The following is a 23,749-nucleotide window of genomic DNA, read 5'->3' as shown; positions in this document are numbered from 1 at the left end:
TGTACAACCGGACTGTTTTTAGGGTAAAATTAGTTATTTGGGGTAACACGTGCATGCAACCTTGTAATAAGTTTGTGGCTTGTAAATAGTTCGTCATTACTCAGCGTAAATGGCTTTTCATTAAAAATTACCTGGCGACGCATCTTTAAAATGGCCGGGGACGCTTTGGGCTTAAAAATCCATATATTGCCGACGCTGCATCCACCCTCTGCATAGTGGGGTGAAATTATCCATGGCCACGGGTGTCGGGTGAAATTGGACCACGTACACGAGTGATTTTTGCTCTTCTACGGGTGGCTACTGCCCATTATTCCAGTCTGGATTTCAACCATCAACAAACGCATGGAACTAAAACAAAGCTTAATATGAAGCATAGTGACAAACCAGAGATTTTTTGGAATCAGTTCATTTTAAATTTCCTCATTTACTCAAGATTTAAACCAATTTCTTATAAATGATGATGCTGGTATCCAGGATACTTTACTGGTCTACTTATAGGACTCAAAACTGAACTTGAGTGAGAGTCTAAAAAAACTCTCTGCTTTGCCACTATGATATGAAGGAAAAGCTGGAGAGGTGACAGAATTACCCACGATGTCGGAATATACCGCGTTTACCCTGGTTTGCCATGGCATTATGCTGCCTGTTGATTATTAATTTGTTGAAACATGGTATTTTACATGGGAACTTGTAAGTTGGGGACATTCCTAATAAATTTTATCTCTGAATTTTTTTATTACAATTTTAATTAAAAGACAGCAAAGCCTGCAAAGAAAACAAAGTGGCAAATAATTAAATATAGTGTCAACTATCAATTTTTGATATAAACAAACTTAGAAAAAGATAGGTAAACACAATTACAATAATCAAATCATTAATTTATCACTCAAGCAATCAATTTATCAAAATGGCTGCTTCCTAAAACTGTGAGGCTGATAATTGATAACTTCAGATAAAAGTCATCAGTTTTGCGTCAAGTTGTAATTACCCAAATCCCAATTGATGTAGGTAGGTACCTAAACTCTGCTCTAGCAGCCTCATGAAATGATACTAGGCTAATTGATTATTGATGTAGGTACCTAAACCATTTATACTCCGTGTCCGTAGACTCAATAATAAATCGTCTCCACTAATCCCTATTTATGATAACATATGAAAATAGAACTTGATTACTAATCAATGAACTTGTTCATCGATGTCGAATCATCGATGAAAAATTGAACTTTATTCATCAATGTTCCAACCACTACCTTTGTCATAATAATGCACAAATCGGACGTATACGAGCATTGGTATCAAGCCTCAGCAAGTCTACAAAACGATTCATTGCAGTGAACCTGACTAAAGAGTCATGTTAATGGCATGGCTTTAAAAATTAATCACACATCTACGTGTATATTTTCCTAATTTTTACTGAATGGTTGTACAGAGAAGATAATTGTATATTCATGATCAAGCAGTATTTCAAATATGTTGGATTTAAATATTTATATTTCTCCCACCTATTAATTAGGATGCAACTTAAATTAGATTGGAAGAGATATTTTAGATATTAATTTTCCTGCCATGGCATTCAGAAGTTAGATAAACGAAACGTTTTATGAAGAGATTCTTTATACGTCTGTGTCACGATTTATAGCATTGAATAACAATGATTTCATTCAGAAACCATATATTATTGTGATATTACACTCGTGCTAATAGCAATAGATGAAAACAATGATAATCGATGAATTAGCAGAACGAAGTCTGCGGGCGACGTATTTCACAAACAGCATTGTGCTCTATGAGTTTGCAGGTTAAAGCACATGTACCCGCGAATTCGCTGACTACTGCATTGTTAAAATGTCAGTGTAAGTAACCGTTAAGTAAATGTTAGCTAACGGTTTTTCTTTCCTAAGGCATTTCGCTTGCAAGCAGATTTGAAAGAAGGTGTGAAAAGTATGAAACATGTCAAAGGTAAATGTCGAATCAGGATATTTTTAACTTTCTTTTTGAACGATATTGGGCCTAAAACTCTGAGTACAATATGTCGAGCTATTTATTTAATGATTACTTAGAGACTATGCAAAACGAAATTGTATATTTTCTGAATTCCAAATAAATTTCATAGGAAAATTTATAATACACTCTAAATATAAGTATTGGAGTGGAATTTATTGAATATTTTTTCATTTACAATTGGGCAATGGAACCGGCGACCTGGTCACCGGTTCCTTCCTCGCCTACCTCTATGAGGACTACCACACCCGCCTCCCTTCCCATGACCCGCCCTCTTTACCAGATCTCGCCATCATCTACTCCTCAACACCTCCTGGACTCCTCAAGTCGCCCTTAACTCGGACCACCTGCCCATCCTGATCCATCTCCCTACTTCCGTCGACTTCCCGACCCCCCGGGCCGCCCGCTCGTGCGTCAACTTTGAAAAAGCTGACTGGCCTGTCTACACGGCAGCTATTGAAGCGGCACTCGAGACGGTCCGTCCCCCCACCTCGTGTGGCGGTGAGTCGACGTTGAGAGAAGTCTTGACGACTGCTGCCAGACAGCATATCCCTGCCGGTTTCCGGAAGGACTTCTCCCCCTCTGTCAACCCTGGCACCCGGTTGCTCATCGAGCAACGGGATGTCATCAGGGCGCGTAATCCAACAGACCCCCGGCTCCCAGAACTCAACCTGGAAATAAGTATTTATATTCAGGCCCATGCCAGGAACACGTAACGAACACATCTTGCGTCGTGCAGCAGCCGCACAAATCAGTCCAAACACTGGAATCTCCTTCGCTCCCTAGCAGGAACGCGTAACCGTCCTCCATCCAATCAGCCAATCCAATTTAATCTGAATTCCTTCTCCTTCCAGCGCAAGATTTCACCCGCCTTCTGCAAACTCTTTACTTCGATCGCTCCTCACTCTCAAAGCCCCTCCACCCACCGCTTCATACGTCGAATCCGGGCTAAACATTCCCTCGAGAAGGACTTCTCCCCTTTCACCCCCGACATGATGAAGCTCGCCATCGCAGCCGCCACCAACTCTTCCGCTCGGGGTCCAGACGGCCCTTCACCTCAAGCTCCTCGGCCCACGTGGCCTCCAGTTCTTACCCGTATTTTTAACATCTCCGTCTCCACAGTCTGTATCACATCCATTAGGAAAAATTCAATAATTATTCATATCCCTAAACCGGGCAAACCTGAAAACCAGGGCTCTTCATACTGCCCTATCTCCTTCCTCTACCCTGTAGCCAAGATCCTAGAGCGTCTTGTGCTCCTATATATCTTAGGATCTCTCACCACCGTCCCCTCGCAACATGGTTTCAAACCGGGACACTCCACAGTCACCGCCCTCCTCCCGCTCGCGCACCAGATCGCCCTCCAGCCCGCACAATCACTGCTACGGTCGACCTCTCGAAAGCTTTCGACAGTGTCGACAACCCTCTTCTTCTAAGCAAGATCGCGGCTTCGGACCTACACCACAACCTGGTCCGCTGGCTGTGCTGCTACCTCAGAGGCAGGCAGGCATCCTGCCTCTACCTCAGAACACAATCTCCATTCAGAGTTATTCACTCGGGAGTTCCCCAAGGCTCAGTCATCTCGCCGACCCTCTAGAACTACTTCATCTCTGATATTTCAGTGCCGGTCCCCAACATTGCCTTATATGCGGACGACCTTACAATCTTCGTGTCGTCCTCGAGGCTCGACGTTGCGGAGGCTGAACTCGCCGTGCTCCTTCGGGGCGTCTCCGACTGGTCGGCTGCCAAGAAACTGGGCGTGGCTCCTGGCAAGTCCTCGGTCACGCTCCTTACCCCAGATACCCACCAATCCCGATCCCATCCATCTGCCACAATCTGCAACGGCATCATCCTCCTGGATAAAACCCCCAAAATCCTATTCGTCACCTGGGATACGCACTTCACGTTCTCAACTAATGTAAGAACCATAACCACGAAAGCGACGGATCTCCTCGCATCTTAAAAGCCCTTGCCGGCATCAACTGGGGCTTCTTCAAGGAGGACAGTATTGCCACCTACCGAACCATCACGCGCCCAATCCTCAACTACGCGGCCCGAATCTGGTACCCTGTCGCCTCACGCACAGCAATTGCCAGCCTTCAAACCATACAAAACACTGCACTGAGATTAGCCACCGGCTGCCTCGAAACGGCCCCGATCGCCCATCTTCACCAGGAGACCGGCGTCCTCCCATTGTCCGCTCATCTGGACCTGGCTTGTGCCCAGTTCCTCGCCAGCGCCCTCCCATACCTCATTCCACATCGCTTCTGCTCACCTTGGGGACCGCCCCATGAAAGCCTCCATCCTGTCGAGGTTGTCCTCCTTGTCACACCATTTTTGGCAAATGGTATCATGTCCGCCGGTGCCTATGGAGAGGCCAAGCGCTCCCTCCGCAGGGAGATCGCCTTCCGCGTTGCGGCGACTGACGCTATCAACGCCGTCCTCGCAGCCCCACCACCGCCGATTGCATCAGTGGAGGCCTCACTCCCTCGCCCCTACCGCTCGGCGCTATCCCAGCTCCGCTCGGGATACTGCAGCTCCCTGGCGTCCAACTCCGCTAGGATCTGACACTCCCCTAGCGCTGCCTGCCCGGAGTGCGGGCATCCCCTACAGGCCGCTCAGCACCTCTTCGCCTGCCCCGCCTTCCCCACTTCCCTTAGCGTCTCCTCACTGTGGGACAGCCCCGTGAAGGCAGCGGCATTCCAGGCCACCCTCCCTGCCTTCGCCCATCTCCCCCCTCTGTACGAGCAACCCACGGGAGCACAGCTGGTAGTGAAACACAATAAGTAGCACGGCACGTATACCGACAACGCGGATAGAGCAAGATCAGGATAACTTAGTCTGATGCCGATAAAACAGATACTAAACGCGACGTATTGCTATAGTATACATCGGCTTCCGAAGGCACGTTAAGGTTCGGACGAGAGTTGCGCGCATCAACTCTACACATCTCCCCCCTCATATTGACTTGATAGTTTACAAACAGTTAATAAAAATCAAATATCAATGCGTATCAAGCAAACTAATTTCCTACATTCGCAGAAAACAAAGGGTTCTGTTTTATTTACAAACTTCAGCTCTGAAATCTGATAACAGGTTTTACAATCCTACCATACCTAGTTTTCCTAGATATATTGCCACCAGCCGAGTTCTGGGCACATGGCCCGAGAATATCTTGCTGAGGCGTAATCACTGGCACAGGTGGCAAGTGCTCCACAGCAGCGGACTCCCCGCTCCTCGACGCAACAGGACACTCCCCTCCTCGATCTTCCGTCTGCTCCCTCGACTTCTCAGCTAGAGGTTCGACGTCAGGAACCACTTTCAGGAATTCTCTATTTCACACCAATTAAGAGTTCGTCCCCGATCGCGATGCTACTGAAGTAGGATCGCTCCAAGATTTGTCCCGGGTAGTTTAATTCTTACGGACTGACCATCCCTCAGCTCCGGCAGCGGTCTTGCACCGTGTTTTTTCTGAAACTTTCTTCAGACTTCGCTTTGCCGGATGCGTCCCTTTCTCTTACTCTGAGCAAATCTGGCCACTCAGGCGCCAGTTGAGAAGACATCGCGGGTAACGTACTCCGTGTGCGTCGACCCATCAGCAACTGAGCCGGGGAGCAGCCGGTCACGTCTAACGGGGTGTTCCTGTACGCCAGGAGAGATGTAAGGGGGTCGTCCGTCTGCAGGAGCCTCTTGGCCACCTGTACCGCCCTCTCGGCGCAGCCATTAGCCTGAGGGCGAAAAGGGTCAGATACAGAGTGCATGATACAATAACGATTTAGAAAATTTCTGAACAACAATGAAGTAAATTGAGGCCCCTCATCTGATCGTATATGATCCGGTATCCCATTAGCGGCAAAAACCTTTTTCAAGCCATCAATGACAGTCGCCGAATCTGTATGACGCAAATGCACAATTTCGAACCATCTACTGAAATAATCGACAATGATGAGGTAATTACGATTCCTCAAGTGAAACAAATCCAACCCTACTTTTTGCCACTGTCGTTCCGGCAGCGACGAGGCTCTAATTGGTTCTTTGCGATTACTTCTACGATGAATTTGACAAAATGCACACTTCTCAATGAAGTTCGGCAAGTCCTTTGCTATGTTCGGCCACCAAACTGACGACTGATCGCCCGACGCTTAGATCGCCCCTTGCAGCATAAAAATCCGATAGATTCCTCGACACTACATCCGGCCATCCATGCAAGGTGAAAGACTTAATTCTGGACAGGATTGGGTCCTGGGCTTGCATCTGCAATATTTGAGAAAGCATCCGATCGGAACCGGGAAAATTAAGAACTGCCGCTGCAGAGTGCGTCTCTACCTCTTGCTCCAGAGCACAGACGGTGCACCTCTCACCAGTTTTCTTGCATCTCGACAAAGCGTCGGCGACAACCAAAAATTTTCCGGGGACGTACTCTGCCACTGGCGAGTATCGGGCTAACCTCATCAATAAACGCTGACACCTCAAAGGAGCGTCCGGCATCGTTTTACTATTTATAAGTGGTATAAGAGGCTTGTGATCGGTCTGCAGCGTGAACTCAAGCCCGTTGAGATAAGAGTGGAATTTCTCACAGGCCCACACGCACGCTTATAAGCATTCTTTCTCGATTCGAGCGTAGTTTCGCTCAGCTGAGGTCAGACTGCGAGAGCAATATGCCACCGGCTTCCACCTTCCACTATGAGACTGCAGCAGCACGCCACTTAGACCGTACGAGCTCGCATCAGCCGACACTACAGTAGCTTTGCCTGGGTCGTAGTATGCAAGCACGGGGCAGCTACTTAGCACTTTTTTGATTTCTTCAAATGAACTGCGCTGCGGCTCGTCCCAAATCCACTGTACATCTCTTCTAAGCAGCTCATTTAATGGGGCCAAAATTATTTGCGCTATAGGAACAAATTCAGTCAGAAAATTGAGCATCTCGAGTACTTTACGCGGCTCACATCTTTTGGTGCCTCTAACTGCAAAATTGCGTCTACCGTTCCTGGACTAGGAGATATTCCGCTGTTGCTGACCATGTGGCCAAGAAATTCTATCTGCTCTTTTTTAAACAAACACTTATCTCTATTCAATTTAAGACCGCTCATCCTAATTCTATCCAAGACTTCAGTCAGTGTTGCGTCATGCTTTGCCGAACCATTTCCGAACACCACCACATCATCCATGTACACAATGACATCTTCTATGCCTTCGAGAAGCGCCTGCATTTTCTTTTGATAAATTTCTGGAGCAATGTTAACTCCCATGGGCAATCGTTAAAATCTATATCTACCGAATGGAGTCAAGAATGCGGTAAAATCTCTAGCGCTTGCGTCCAATGGTATTTGATAAAATCCTGAGACTGCGTCAAGTTTAGGAAAATATTTCGCTCCTGACAACTTATAACTAGTTATAAGACAAGTCCTCAAAGGTAGGAATCTGGAACTGTTCTCGTTTCAAGCTACGATTGAGCTTCCTAAAAGCAACGCATATGCGAACTTTCCTATCTTTTCTGTTGACCGAGCGGACTACTGGAACCATGGGACTTGTCCACTCGGTTGGAGTGTCTACTTTCTCGATTATGCCTTCATTGAGCATATTGCTGATGGCATCTTTGACTGGTCCCAGCAAAGGGATTGAAATGTTCCTGGCAGATTTCACGGCAAATGGCGTTGCGTGGTTTTTAAAGTAGAATTTCACCGGAGTGGTATCCCAGGTACCAAACCCAAAAAGAGAACTATCGACCCGGATTTCGGCTAATAATTTCACTAAGCCTAGCGCCACAGAAGCTGCTCTACTCAATATATTGTTCGTCCTATTATCACGCGGCATCACACAAAAATTTTCCTGAAAACTTTCGCCCCCTATGAAATAAATAGCCCTGGCACACGCCTCAAATCTGCAATTCCCCGCTGGGAGTAAATATTCTCTTTTTTGCCGCGCGTAAAACAGGCCTTGGTCGTAGCTGCAAAAATTCGTCATAGGCTAAAAGGCTTACATCAGCTCCGGTGTCAATTTTAAAATTTACTCTAACCTTATTCGACGAGTCACTAAACAATCCACTGCTCTGTGCTCTTAACCATACATTCACCTAGAAAGAAGGCGTCGTCGTGGCGGTCCTCCCGAGCCTCCGACGCGTTGGCGACTTCCTGGACTCTGCCACTGAACTTCCAGACTTTACTGCGCTCCTCCTGACCGCTTCTCGTCGTAGGGCGTGAATTTAGGCACATTCTGGCAAAATGATTGAGTTTGCCGCAGTTATTGCACTTTTTGCCGTACGCAGCGCATTTGCCTTTACCATGATCAAGACCGCAGTAAGGACATCTTCGGTTTTCCGGTTGAGGCTCTACTCCTGGGGCCATACTCTCAAAACTCGCTAAGTGAATGTGAGTACTTACGCTCTATTTTCTTGTCTATTATTGGCGGATTTTGCTTGAAAAGCCGTCAATGATTGGCTGATGAACTTACGATCTCTTAACTTTTTTTGAAAGTATAGGCCCTGGTCTAGAATTTTTGAGGATCACGCAGACATCACCAGCAGGTTTTTCTTCCTTCTCCAGGCGTCGACCGACTCTTACGTCACAGTATGAGCGCGTTTACTCCATGACGAGATCCAATGTGTATTTTTCCCGGTTGCACAGGTACAGATGCTCGAGTTTTTCATCGGTTATTCCTGCGACGAACTGGTCACGAATTCGTTCCTTCTTAGCTGCTCCAAATTCGCAGTCTTCCATCAAGCGATATCGTTTTTATTTGCAATTGTAAATAAAAAATGATTGGCGGCACCTCTTATGGTGGGAATAATAAGAGGTACCTATATCTGCAGGCGTCGATACTAGCCAATAGCGGAAACGTCAAGTATGCAGACAGTTCTTGTCTTCGATGCCTATTTGTGTTCTGCTTTTCACATTCATTCACTCCAAACACAAATTTACTGCAATTAGTTTCATCATTAAAAATGAAAGACTAAATTCACAGCGACATTGTGTACTTGACAAATATTACAACAGCCATTCCGAATAAGCATACCCAGCCCGTTAATCATTATCGTCGTTCAGAAATATTCCCCATCTTAAACCGATATTTTTTTCTGACAGTGAAATGTGCATAATTATAAAGGAGTTAAAAGATGCATTTCAGCCTCTGAATATTATACCCAGGGCAGCACATGAAGATTAATCTCGCAGACTGGTGCATAAGTACACCAGAAGCGATTATTCTTCTCAATAATATGCATGAAAATTTCTCTAAAAACCTGTACGCCTAAGTTGCCTTGACTCAAACGTATTAATCACATTCAGCTTCAAATCAAATGAAACCTAGAGACATTTTTATCCTATTCTAAGTCTAAACAATCAGCACGTTAGATCTAGACAAGAAAAGCTTGATGTCAAGCTTAGTTATTTAACATAAATAGATTACATTCACATTCAGTCAGACTCTAGAGTGGAAGCATAAGAATTTCATCACCATTTATTAGGAACATGGCGAGCGGTGCCAGAATACATAACTTAGAGAGCTCGCCATAACTTATTATTTCAACACCCAGAAACACGGTAATAAATCAGACTATAACTTCTATTGGAACAATGTTGCGGTTAAGAAGAAAAGAAGAAAAAAAAAACTTGAGAATTAATTAGACGAAAAACTTTGAGGAATCTATAAGAATCAGAGAAGGGAAATTTTACAGCTGCCTCTTTGCTTCAAAAAAGTTCGTAAATTTAAAGGAAGACAATAAGGATAAACTCGCGTTGAGACGAGATAATAAAAAGCAGAAGACCTGCTTCATGTATACAGAAATTTCAGGACACCAGATAGGTTAAGGGAGTAAATAAAGCGGTACGTGTGACCATAAAAACGCACAAGAGAGAACAAAATATAAATTATCATTTATGAATATAGTTATAGTAGCGGAAACCGCGCAACCATGCAAGGAAAACTGCTTATTCCACGATCATCTGGGTATTGAAGGGCATGAAAAACGATTGTACTTACTAATCTCTAACTCCTGACGCAATTAGCTGCCTTTGTGCACCAGCAGACGGAAGGGAGCATAAATAAGTCAAAGTAACGATCCATTTCATAACTTACACTAGTAGTTTAACCTTCCTTCTGAGTTAATTCACAATTTCCGATATAGATGTAGGTTCAAATGAGTTTTTCTAACTGAATATTCCTTCATTCGAAACATCCAAAACTGAAAAGCAGCTCATGATCTGAAGAGATACTTCTTTACACGTTTCGACAGTTGATCATCGTATCACGAATTGAAGGGAGCTTAAATAACGCTAATATAAACCTGTCACAAGGTCTACACTAGACTGTAATGCAAAATTAGGCAAGTAATCTACATCAATTTGTGAAACCTACTCATGATGGTGGGCGCACACTCAGGCCTCATTGTGCAGAAATCATTAAGCGCATAAGAAACTGTGCTTGGGGCAACATCGTACATGAGACAGCAAGCGGGCACATCAGCAGGATACAACGCATGGTTAGGCTCGAGGCCGGGCAACGACACGGTCAAAGACGCGCCGCGGGTGTTGTAGGAGTTCTGGTCATGCAGCACGCCGTTGTCGCACTGGAAGGTCCTGTAGATGATGTTCTCTTCCTGGTCCACTTGCTTGCAGGGTCCTTCAATCATGCTGTCGGTAATAGTGCGTCGGAGTTGCCTGTAGGACGGGTTGGTGGTGACGCGTTCGACGTAGTGGCCCGCGTGTGTGTCGGGTTTCAGGGCGACGGATGAGCGGCTGTTGCCCCGGCGCGGCACGTACCGAGCCACGCGTGTCATCGAACGCCGGCCCCACAAGTAGTCTTCCGGGGGACCTGGTGAAAAATAACGCCATAGAGGATCACAGGTCATAAAGAACAATCGTTGTGTAAAAATATCATTAACAACTAGACGGGTTTAGTTTTTCGCGAAGTGAAACCAAACTGTGACTAAAATAACACATTACCTAATAATTGGAAGGATCGCTATTTATAAGCAAGTTCCTTCAAGCATACTTACATCGCACACCACTAATGTAAATCACATTAACATCATACGAAAACAGCGTTAAAAATATGCTGAAAATGAACACATAAAAATAGTGCCAAAATCTGATACTCACAGAGGCGATTGTCCTGCAGCTGGTGATAATGAGCTATGTCAGTGTACTGATAGCAATAGCCCAGGATCAAAACAGGCAAGTGAATTTTTGAAGCAGCGTTCACGATGAGTCTATGGCCAGCCTGTCCCTGGGTGCTGCCGTCCGCAAACACGTGGTTAACGTGTAGTAGAACTTTCTGTGCCTGTAATTATGGACACATTTCTCTTATTAAAAACATAGGTAATATACGGTGTAATGCAGTAGAACTTTCTGTGCCTGTCATAAGCAGATATCTAAAAATAAAATTCTGGTTCACAGCATAAGATATAATGGCTTTCAAGTCACACTGAGCCCTCACCTCCTGTACGAGGTTGGCGAGATCAGACAGCAGCGCCCGCCACACTTTGCCGCCGTTGAGGTTCACGCCGCTCAGCTGCGACGCCATCAGCCTGGCTTCCTCACAGTCGGCCGAGTGAGCCATCACCACCACATTCAGCAGCAGCTTGCCTGTCTCGCACGCTTGCTGAATAGACTTTAGCAGCAACCGAGAGCTGCGCGAGAAATGCATTATAAATACACCAATCGATACTTGGTTTTGTATCTACCATTTGAACTGCAAAAATTACAATATCAGCAACCGTTGGTTTGTCTCGCACGCTTGCTGAGAAGACTAGTAGCAGGAGGGACCAGTGTGAGAAATGCATTATAAATAAGCAAAGGAAGACTTGGGTTGTTTCGAATTTATTTACTGTTTGAACTGCATCGTTTTCTATTTTGAAACATGCGACTTCAGTAACAAAAGAATGATTCTGGAGAATAAAAAAATTCTCTCAGTAATACAATATTCTCTTGTCTGTCACCTTAATAGACAATAAAGTCAAGATAAACTACCAAAGTTAAATCCTGCATTGCTGCAATATGGAGCAGCGGGCAAACAACAGAATTTCCATGAACAGATTGAAGACAGAGACAACCGCAACTGAATATTTAGTTCTACGGACTGCGCAAAGCGGCTTGCTGCCAGGTCCATTTAGGCTCATGGTTTCGAGGTCAAATTATTGGTTTCCTGAACGGAGGTCTACTCCAGTTTTGCCCCCACACTTTAATGTACTGCTTAATGTACTGTAAAAAAATTTATCTGGGCGATGGGTTAGCTAAGCATAGTTTTAAGGCGGATGGTCAGGAGGCGGTACCATCATGTAATTAATTATACTAGATCTCCAACAGCAGCAGCGTCATTCGTTGTCAAATTCTACAAGGTATGAAATGATCGCACAGCTGAAAGCTAAGGTAAACAATTCTATGGTGAAAGCTTGCTTTCGGTAAAATTCAGTGAGGATAATAATTTAAATTAGGAAGAGAACCGATGATAAACTTAAAATATATGAAAAAATTAATTGAGAACTCGACAACAGATGGCGAAGCTAGTGGTTTGAATATGAAAGCTAGTGATCATTAAAGAGATATTTTATATGCAGCCGAGCCGATGATAAAAACATGAAGGTAATAAGAATAAAATATTATTCCTCACTATCCATAAACAAGAACCAAGTCGCCGTCCTCGAGGAAGGCCATCACTTTAGGGAACATGAGCTTCTCGTTCTTCTCGTAGGTTTTGTGCAGGAATGAGATGGTCCAATCCTGCATGGCCTTTGTCAGACCACGCACAGCTGACGACCACGAGCTCGACGTGTCGAGTTCAGCCTCGTCCTCACCATCGTAGGGGGCTGCGGTGCTCACGTCTGAACATTACAAGATGATAAGATAGACTACAAAATTATGGAGATTATACTTGTAGGTGTTATTTAAAACTATAACGAAGCTTTGAAACTTCTGGAAGATTTGTAAGTTCTGAAAAATTCGAAAATTCTGGCGGTAATATAAGTTTGAGCTTTTCAAGACGATCATAATGATTCGATAATCTTGTCCTACAAGATATTCCCATTATTTAAATATCTCAATTTAAACACAATGGTATTTACCTAATTTTTAGACATTCCGAGGCGCTTGAGCTCAAATGTAATCATTTCAGGAAGATTATATATGACTTGAACAGCTAAATAATATTAAAATGGTATAATTCTCTAATTTAGACCAAACCTGAAGTTTCAGCAAGAGTTTCCTTGAAGGAGATGTGGGTTTGACGCAGCATTTCTCGGAATAAACTGTAAAGGAAAATTAAACTTGTCAGGAGACGACCAGTGCATTGAAAAGCAGTTCTTGTGAATAAAATGTGGCATATTATCATTGCGAATTAAGTAGCCTCAATTATATAAGCCAGACTATACTATGGTATTCTTCACAATACCTAATAATCTAACATGCAGATGTTATTTGTTTATAACCATACCAAATCACTTGCATACCAATTCAGGTTAGATACCATTGAATATATGCTACATAGCTGGTGTGTGCCGAGCACTAATAAGGTTACCCATGGGCGGCGCGTACGTGTATGTATCCCATTAGTGCCGTGTCGTATACACACCTCATTAGTCTCATTAACGAGGTATACACACCTCATTAGTCCCCTCATTAACGAGGTATATACACCTCATTAGTCTCCTCATTAACGAAGTATACACACCTCATTAGTCTCCTCATTAACGAGGTATACAGACCTCATTAGTCTCCTCATTAACGAGGTACACACCTCATCAAGTTCCTCATGGGCGGCGTGTAGACCTGGTAGTGCTCAAGATACTTGATGTTGGGCGCAAGTCGCTCGTTCACGTCGCGCTCGACGTCCGTGCCGGGCTCGGCCGTGTAGCTGCCCAGGAACGCGTGTAGCGCGTGCAAGAACAGCACGCACTGAGAGTCATTTGATGTCACCAGGCCCAACTGGTGCAGTAATTATCATGTTAATTTCGCGTAATAATGATAATGATAAACGTGCTAATTGTGCGTTTATTTGGGGAATAATTATGATGTTAGTAACCTTCACTTGTGGAATAATTATGATATTTATTGCAAGCCTAAATGCAAGCCTCTCAATTTCACATAGATAAAGACTAAAAAGGGAGAATCAAATGGAAATCTATAGAGGACAAAGGATCCCTGACAATAAACAGAAGTAGATGAATTGTATATATTATAGTTGCACAAGTTTATGTTAGTATAGTTTTTAGTATGACATCATTTCTGTTACTTATGTACATTATTCAAATCATTTTTGAAGTTTCTAAGTAAAATTCATTAATTTCATGCATAAAAACAGAAAATTAGATGAAGAATAAACAAGGGAATTATTTAGATGTTTAAAAACAGTGATACTATATATATATCTTGTTACACACATTCAGGAATGCACTCACATAAATTTCTTTTGTGAGTGTTTCAAACTGATGATGCACTTTATCATAGTAAGATGGCCTCTCGACTACATAATCAGGGTCTCTGAGGAGCCCAACAAATGGCAAGGCACTGCCGCCCTTCACACGAGACTTGTTTTGGGTCTTAGGGGTTTGTTTTGGGGCTTTGGTAACTGCCGAAGGAGGAGGAATTTTGGTAGGTACATGACTCAGTTTAGATTGCATCAATGCATCAGTTTTACTCTTCATGGCTTTCTCCTTTGCAGCTCTCTGAGCTTCTTGAATTGCTCTTCTCTCTCTCTTCAAATCAGCTTTGGTCTTGTCTGATCCGTCTGAAGTAGGAGCTGCTCCTTGTGGAAGATTTTCTTTATTGCTTTCTTTTGCAGATGATGTTTTATTTTGCTCCAACTCCTCTTTTGTGGCCTCTCCCTTAATAGTTTTCTTAGCTTTCTTGGTTTCTTTCCTTGCTTTACGTTCAGCAGCAAGCTCTTCAGATGTCAATTGCTCACCTTTGTTTATGGAGTTTTGTTGATCTGATTTTAATACTTCTTGATCCACTGGAATAGAAACTTTGTTACAACTGACAACATTTGATGCAGTCTTACTGGCTGAGGTATCTTCATAAGAGTATCCATTTAAAAGATTGGCTTTAATTGCAGCCCGAGTTGCATTAATTTCATCAGGTGTGACTTGTGTGGCTCCCATGGAAGCAAGCATGGCACACAAGCTGCTTATGCTGTCATTGGAGCCACTACCATCTTGGTCAGCCATGCTGAGCAGCGTTGATGACAAATCACTGTCACTGTCAAAAATGTTTGAGTCAACAGTTAGATCTAACTGGTCTATCTGAGTGGTCTTGGTAATTTTGGGAACAGCTCCACTAGAGGGCTTTCTTTCAGTTGTTTGAGCTTCACAATTTTTATGCTGGGACTTATCTTGCAACTTTTTGCGACTAGTGACATTTGCCGAAAGGCTCCTTTCAGTTTTTGGAGCTCTTGGGGGTTTAGATTTGGAGCACTGTGGGGGTCTGGATTTATCTGGATCAGGCAGTTGGGCCTCAGATTTGATCTTAGACCCACAATGTGGAGGGGGAGCTGGCCCAGGTTTTTCAAGGTATGCCAGAACTCTCTTGACGTACTCGTGGTCTTCAGCAACCTCTTGTGCAGTCTTCTCGTGAACACTGCGTCCGTGTACAGGTGGAGGGTGGGAAGTGTTGCGCAATTTTGGAGCTGCAGCAGCTGACTGGTTGCGGAAGGAAGAATGTGTGGAGCGGTGACGACTCTTGCCTCGACTTTTGTGGCGGTGGCGGGAGCGACTCTGAAATAACAGCAAGTGTCAATGCAACAAAGAAAAATAAACAAATAAATACTTAAATAAAAATCAAACTATATTTCATTGTTTGTTCATTTTTTGTTTGAATAATTCCCTGTAATAAAAAATCAGAATTTACTGTAAAATGTCACCATTATGGAAAGAAGTCACTAGGTGCCACAGCCAGAGGCAATGAACAACTTATCTAAAGATTTTGAATTTTGATAGAACAGACAAGAAGTAATTGTGCAGTGCAACCCATCAACACTAGCATCATGCAAGGAGAAACATAATTATATTATAAAAAATGTCAAGCTCTATGGGTAAACTTGACAAGATCTTGATAAAAATTTGCTACCAGTGGAATATTATTAAAATATTGTAGCATGGCAATCTCTTTGTCAATAATTACAAAGAAAAAATCTAAAAGCACTCCAATTGAAATGCATACATAAATAAGTGCAAAAGCTATCAAGCTTATAGAATGAATTCCAAGATAGCTCTTATAACAGAAGAGCTTTCTCCTAAGTCCCTCAGATCTTGATGAGTTTACTTGGCAAACTGTGCAGCAGAAATGATAAAGTGACATCCATGAACAAAAAATAAACATTAGCAGGCACATGGAGCTTCAATTCCAATCAGATTAATAAAATGCAATGTTTTTCAACATAAGCTAGAACATAGTTGATTAATGACTAATAATATTTCAGGCTGCATTAAATCTTTAATATAGGTAATTATATTCATCATCTGCTTCAGGAAGGTGCTAAAAAAGTTCCTGATAGTGATTTGACAGATATAAAATTATTGGGAAGCCTACAAAGTTCATGACAAACACCTGAACATTGCAAAATATAACTCTAGCAAATAGAAGGCAAATTTATTGCTAGCAAATTTACAATATTAAAGATAAATAAATAAAAAAGTCACTAAATTGCTTTAAATTTCTAAAGATAAATAAAGATTAAAACTCAAGCTTAAAATGAGCAAGAATTATGTAACTGAATGCTTTAGATCTCAATCATGCAATAGAACCTTAGAATGTCTATCACTGTAGGTATCAATGGAAATGACACAGTGAGAAAATGAGCCATGTTTTGAAGAAAACATGCTCATATTCATAATCTATGAATAAAAAATGAAAATATTTTCATTGGAGACTTATTTCTTAAGCTCAATGGCATATAAGGATATTCAACACCAAATAAACAATTACAGTAGGTAGTGTATAGCTAGGAAGATGTGTAAAAAAATGAACATTGCCAGTGAGGAGTGTTTGGTGAGAAGGGATAAAAGCTGCTAGCTACTTACGGATGGCATCTTGCTTGCTTAGCTTTAGCCTGAATTATGAAGCAGCATGTGGAGAAAGCACAAATGCATGTATTAAAATGGGAACTTTGATGAAATTTACTATTTACAATACAGTGATAATTATCAAGTAATGATAATATAATACACAGCAAAGAACAACATGCATGGAATAAAGCATTAATTATAGGATTTCAACATAATTTCATGAAAATTTGACCCACAGGAGAAATGGAACAAATAACAAATTGCTAATATCTGATAGCTAGTCACAAGTGGTTTGAAGACATAGTAAATACCGTAAAATGGGGTTACTTTGACCGGCGGGGTAACTTTGACCACTTTTCATTTTTTTAACAAAAACCCCCAAAACTCAAAAACGATTCGACATAGAAAAATTTTGTCAATGGCCATCAAAGGCCTAATACTGAGGCTACGTAACACAATAGAAAGATTTAAAAAGTTTGCTTATCTAATAGGTTAAAAAATTAAAAATGTGACCCACAAAAAAAGAGCTATTATTCAAAGCCTGTCAGAGTACCCCCTCCAATTTTTTTATTTTTTGGTAAAATAACTCCAGGTTTTGATGCATTGTAGTAGAACTCTTCTAGTTACATATGCAAAAGACAAATTTTAGGAAAGTGTCATAGTTTGCAAATGGGGGGCGCCGCCCCCCAATGGGGTAACTTTGACCACCTAATGGCAGCCGTGATGGGGCTTGGAAACATTGACCGGCTTGGAAATTAAGTTGAAATTACCATAGGTACCTATATAACATATTTTATGTTTGATACACCTATTAATGTTTTTTTCTTTATGTTTCAGACTCTACAGAGTCTTATATATGGTAATTTTAACTTGTCAAAGAAACCCCAAGAGCTGGGGTAACAAAGACCATCACTTTTTTTTGAAATTACATCAAAACTATGAGAGGCAGGAGCCAGCAATTTATGGTGAGTAAAGCTAGAGTATAGACTTGTATTCTGCATGATTCAATTTAAGTTTAACTTATCTAGTAAAAATGGCATTTTGAAAAAAAAGTGGTCAAAGTTACCCCATTTTATGGTACCGTATACGGCTTTATGTATATGGCTCCTGGTCAATGCAAGTTCAAAAATCGGCCTAAGAAATGCTGGTCGTTTCTCCGTATATCCGTATAACTTGCAAACAAAGGCAAAATCAAAAAAATTGTCACAAGCCAAACATCGCCGTTGGGAGGTTAGGTTTCTATATGCAAAGTTTCATTTGGATCTCTCAAGTAATTTAGAAGAAATCTCTGGTACATTGCAAATTTAAGCACTATTTTGCTGTTTAAATCACGAATGAGGGAAATGAGAAAAATCCTCGCCAACGAAGGCAAAACGTAAAAAATTTTCACGAGCTAAACATCACCCTTTAGTATTCAGAAATTCATATTCAAAATTCCATTCAGATCTGTTCAGTGCCCTGGAAGAAATGGCTGGTACACTGCAAATTTTGGCATGTTTTGTCATATAACTCACGAATGAAGGCGATATTAAAAAAATTGTCACAAGCTTGACATCACCGTAAGGCCATAATGAATATGTGTACCAGTTTCATCGAGATACATTCAGTACTTTGGGAGATATTCCAGGTACACTGAATTTGGACAATGGCCGCGAGTCCGGCCATAAATTTGTCCGAAACGTCTCATCACATACATGACAATGAATCGGCATTGCGTTAAAGTATATAAAGACGATGTTGGGAATTTCTGATGACAGTTATGTCTAGACATATTTTATTTACAAAAGATTTCGCACTCAAAACTATTTTCCATAAATTACAATCATGAAATCATTTTTGACTCCTTTCATTAACCATAGAATCTTTAATAACCCTATCAGCGCACTAATAGTATATATAGAACGAGCTAAATCTGTCCTTTAACACTAATATTTGTTTACTTCAGTCTTCATATGCCCAATTTCTGAGGACTTGGTTATTCACCACTTGCCTCACGTCCGGACAGAATATTGCCTCACTTCCGGACGGTCTACGAAAGGTAAACAAACGATGTTTGTCAGTTCGTATAAGAAATTTGCCATGCCTGTATTTTTGCCATGCCTGTATTTTTGTTTTCAATGGGTTTGCACCGCACAAACCCATTTCTCCATCCGGGAGGATGTCGGGAATGTAACGTATTCCTGACATTGACATTCAGGTTTGTACTATTTGGCATTTGCCAAAGTCAGTCCTTCGTTAGAAGGAGCCAATCTGGAGCCATGTGGAGTGTTGCCTTCTACTATTCAGTTTTGTAATTAATTTCCAACAAAATTGTTATCTATGAATAAGAAATAAATAATCATAACATTGCCGACTCATAGAAACTGAGTTAACACATTAGAAATCTAGTCAATGTGATGCAGATATTGTTCGTGTGTGATAAGTGTTGCCGCGCATTCATCTTCAAACAACTTTAGGAGCACGGCGCACGGCGCAAATTGATACAATGATAATAAAAATTCCCATGCACTTGGCACATCTTCCTGACTGTGGATCACTATTTGGTAGAGCAAGTTCAACTTTCAACTCTGACACATTTTTCAATGATCTCATTGGGTGGCATGCACCGTCTCTCTTTGGATCTCAACATTTTCCCGCTAGATGGCCCAGACCTAGTGTTTTGGCAGTAGTTTGATGCGCAAATGTATGACGTCACTATTTCAACCATCAACGAATGCATGGAACTAAAAGAAAGCTTAATATAAAGGAAAAACTAGAGAGGTGACGGAATTACCTACGAAGACGGAATATACCGTACCGCGTTTACCCTATCATTAAAGACTGCCACTCAATATATTTACCTAAATATATGAAAAAAATGATAAATAAAAAAAAATAAAAAAAATAAAAAAATCAAGTGATATAGGTAATCACATGATCTACCGTCAATGCCACTAAAGTCGCCACCTCACTAAAGTCGCCACGCTACAGAGAAAAGGAAATATTAAAATGGACCCAATTCAAAAATTTCATTACCATATGAAAATACTAGAACATTTATTAATATTGCTTGAAGTTAGTATAATGCATTTCCGACATTTAATTTGTAATTAGTTCTGAGATTACAAATCAACATGTTGAAAATTCTGCAACAAGCGACACGAATTTTTTCCTTCTCCTGTCTGCACTGCACTTGGGCGATGCTTTATTGCCGAGAAAATGTTTTCCGTACAAGCTCGGGGTCATTCCGAGCTGAAACGCAATAAGAAGAGGTTCATTTTGCTTGTACTCAAAATTTTAGAGACATTTTAATTTGGTCAATAATTTATTCTATATATACCTGGCGACTTAAGTGCATATTAATTTGGGATAAATGGCGAGGTTTGTGTAGGACGTTTGCTTCATGAGGCAGGACTTGAAGGATAATTTTCGTTGCTAATTTATACCAACAATGCAATAATTGTGTCAGAATGTTGCCTAAAATAATTCAAGAATCATTCCCCATTCATGTTCTTCCGCACAGAATTAGCAATTATTTTTTAAAAACTCTGTAAAATTACTTCAAAAGTCGCGCACGACACTCTTGCATCGATCGGAGTTACGCGAACGAAGTGTACAGTGCTGCATTGAAGTGTCTGAGCTTGTTTGAATAAGCATAAACGAGTCAACTTTCTTACACATAGTCTTAACAAGGTAAACTACCTCATTAAATCTCATAAAACGAAGAGATTAAAACAAATAAAAACAATGTAAAGCACTTTTATAAACTTTAAATTAGAAAACCCACGTTGGATGATAAATATTTACGTATGTTATTTTGTGTGATCAAAATGCTACCTGCATTTGTTCATGTATGTTAATACAATTATTTTGGGTCATATAAGAAGACTTCAAGAAAAGGAACAAATATAAGATTGTGGATGCATAAGGACATGGATTGGGCTCTTGCAGCCTGCAGAGGTTAGAATCTTCCCAAGTTTGCCGCTCCCCGTACGTTCAATGTGCCACGCATGACACTCAGATCACCTCTCGATATTAGTCAAGGAATACTGCACCAGGCAAACCAACCGTGTTGTCAGCAGAGCACGAGCTGTCGCTCTATAATCACATTGAATATGTGACAAATAGATATTTTCCTATGACCATGCCCAAAATTTCAATGTTTGCCTGGTGCATTGATTGCAGGTCCAAGAGACATTTTTGGAGAGAGAGGCCTCGCTACTGACGCTACGCATGGGGGTTGAAGTTTAGTTCCAGAAAGCCTGAGTCGGTCAAACATCGGAAAGCTGAATGCTTAGATTGCGCCCGAGAAATTTTTTAAACAAATGAAAATTGGATCGATTCTTTAGGATTACTGCAAGAAGCTCATGAACGTGATAACGTTAGTTAAGGTCCCCATGACATGGTGTTGGTGGACCTCAACAAGTCCTCGCAGAATGTTGTCTTGCCTCGGCGAGTGAAGAATTCCCATTCTTGACACATGGCATAACAATAACACAGAAGCATCGATTGCTGCGTTTCACCATACTGCGTTGCAATGGCTCCAATGATCATTTTTAAAGCCGCATTTCCAGGAGGCAACTAATTAAGCTACTGAGGTGTCTCCGACGAAGCTTTGAACAGCAAACAAGCAACTGTCTCTGTGGATTGTGAACTTGTCCTACGGTGGCTCACACTAAAATTTTTGGCATTTGCTCAGCCATTAACAGATGAACCAATAATTCTGCTGCTCGATGGCCACGCCATCGAATCAAGGAATCATTATATGCCCAGTATAGACATAGCATTGCAGAATTTTCACAGCTTGTTGTGGTTTCGAACACTTACCTCAGTGCTCTAATTTTGCCGTGCTTAAACCGCCCGGCCTCCTTGCTGATTTGACCAGCTGTAGCATGGTAGCTGGGATCGAACCCCCACCTCACTGCTGCAGTCACGGTATTCTAAACTGTAATACTGGGCCACCTTACCCTTAATTATGTCTTGAATAAGTCGCGTCAATAAGTGGAAACAAGGGAAAAGTGATATGACTAAAACCAAAATTGAAGGTAAATTTCTGTTAATAATGCTACCAATTAATGCGACTTATATTCACAGTACAATGCTCACAGTACAATGCTGCTTTCTCGCTCAAGGCCGAGCGCACGTCCACAGTGTAAGCTGGTCTATGAGCCCCTTTTAAGACACAAAGAACGCATCGATGAACAGCTAAAGAAGCAAAGATTGCAAGAGGCCTTCAACGCGTGCTAACCAATCCTGCGAGGGGTTGCTCGCGCGAGACCTATAAAAACTACTCTTGAGAAAGACCGTTTATGACAAACTCCCTAACTGCTCTTGAAAGAGGCTATTTGCGCAAGACACATTAACCACTCTTGAAAGAGGTCATCTGTGCGAGACCCATTAACCACTCATGAAAGAGGCCGTTTAAGCGAGACCCATTAATTACTTTTGAAAGAGGCAATTTGCGCGAGACATCAAACACTCTTACAAGAGACCGTTTCTGCGTGTATTCCTAACCAGTCCTACATAAGCCATCTACGCATGTCCTAAGTCCTAAACTAACCTCACAGGTGGGAAGAAGACCCAACAAAATTGACACAGTCGTGTACGATACCACGAGCTCTGTAATACGGTGCCTAGGGACTTGGCTGAGAACACAGGACTTCTGTGTACCTAAAGCCCTCGTAGAAAGGGAACAATGTCGAGTTGATGAAGTCGATGGAATACATTAAGGTTGTTCTCTTTATTTCTTGCAAGTCTGCGACCTATTTTTGTGGGTATAGTTACTTGCTTTTAATATTACAGTGTCTGACAGCGACTCTACAAAAGCATTTCATCGGTCAGTGTCTGACTCTACCAAAGTATTTAAACGGTCGAGATCTCCTATTTGCGGGCAATGCGCTCTTTCTGTCGGCCGCGATATTTGCCCCCGAGTTAAAGATGGGGTCGGGAATTACATTTTTTAGGTTCAAAGATATTGTTCACGCTACGTACAAAGAAATTCGCACTCAGGGTGAATTATGTTCGAATTGCTGACCACTAGTGCTACACTAGGTACATGGTATGATTGGTATCAGAATAATTTTTCATACGCGTTCATCCATAAGGTGTATTTTTACGATAGAGTAGAAGCGAATGAATGGAATGAACACTGAGCAGCCCTCCCAACATCGATGCAGTGAAAAGGACAGCCTCTACCAGTCACGAAATTACATCTTAGTGGAAAATGGAAATCCACTGAAATATGGTAGCTAGAAGAAAGACATATTCCTTTGGGTTTCGTTTATTTTCGACCAAAAGCAATATGTTAATTTTTTCCATTAATTTGTTGAAGAAAGACCGAAGTTGGAGGGTTGGTTCCGCGTGAATTTTAGGCTTTCTCTACTGTACCTTACGTCCACTGTGCAGAGAGTGGATGAATATTGCAAGATCTTTGGCGACGCTTCAGTAGCCAAATTTTTGCCTTCAGAAGATCTTGCCGACACATTTAGATTGAAATTCTTGCATTTAATATATTTCTCAGTCTTCGGCCAACTATTTAGAAAAAAAGTAGGGTAAACGCGGTATATTCCGACACATTAAGGACGCATAGAGAAATGAAAAACTATAAAAAAAACGTATGCGTTACGTAAGTTCTGTTGCCTTCACATGACTCTCAAAACACTTCACTATGCGTCAGCAACGATGAAACGTCACAAAATGTTGCCATATTTATTAAAAAGCCTTTAGAATGGAAACCTACCAAATCCCTATATTCCGTCACTTTGTGTGGCAACATCC

The 23,749-nt window shown here is 41.8% G+C and overlaps 1 protein-coding gene across 1 annotated transcript in view; it reads right to left on the bottom strand.

Moving 5' to 3' along the window:
- Positions 1-8,956: 8,956 nt before the first annotated feature.
- LOC108680234 overlaps positions 8,957-23,749 on the bottom strand; it is a 17,090-nt gene continuing 2,297 nt past the window's right edge. Inside the window, exons 2-9 of the mRNA XM_018169018.2 lie at positions 17,009-17,037; positions 14,390-15,703; positions 13,729-13,916; positions 13,176-13,240; positions 12,607-12,817; positions 11,434-11,626; positions 11,097-11,277; positions 8,957-10,809 (exon numbers count right to left, since the gene is read on the bottom strand). Coding sequence (XP_018024507.1) covers positions 10,331-10,809; positions 11,097-11,277; positions 11,434-11,626; positions 12,607-12,817; positions 13,176-13,240; positions 13,729-13,916; positions 14,390-15,703; positions 17,009-17,017 — 2,640 coding nt within the window. The 5' untranslated portion in view covers positions 17,018-17,037 and the 3' untranslated portion in view covers positions 8,957-10,330. The remainder of the gene's footprint in view (positions 10,810-11,096; positions 11,278-11,433; positions 11,627-12,606; positions 12,818-13,175; positions 13,241-13,728; positions 13,917-14,389; positions 15,704-17,008; positions 17,038-23,749) is intronic.

This window comes from Hyalella azteca, unplaced genomic scaffold, assembly GCF_000764305.2.
Source record: "Hyalella azteca isolate HAZT.00-mixed unplaced genomic scaffold, Hazt_2.0.2 contig6926, whole genome shotgun sequence".
NCBI lineage: Eukaryota > Metazoa > Arthropoda > Malacostraca > Amphipoda > Hyalellidae > Hyalella > Hyalella azteca.
Note: the sequence above shows the minus strand (reverse complement) of the source record. Positions and strands in the feature narration are given on the sequence as shown.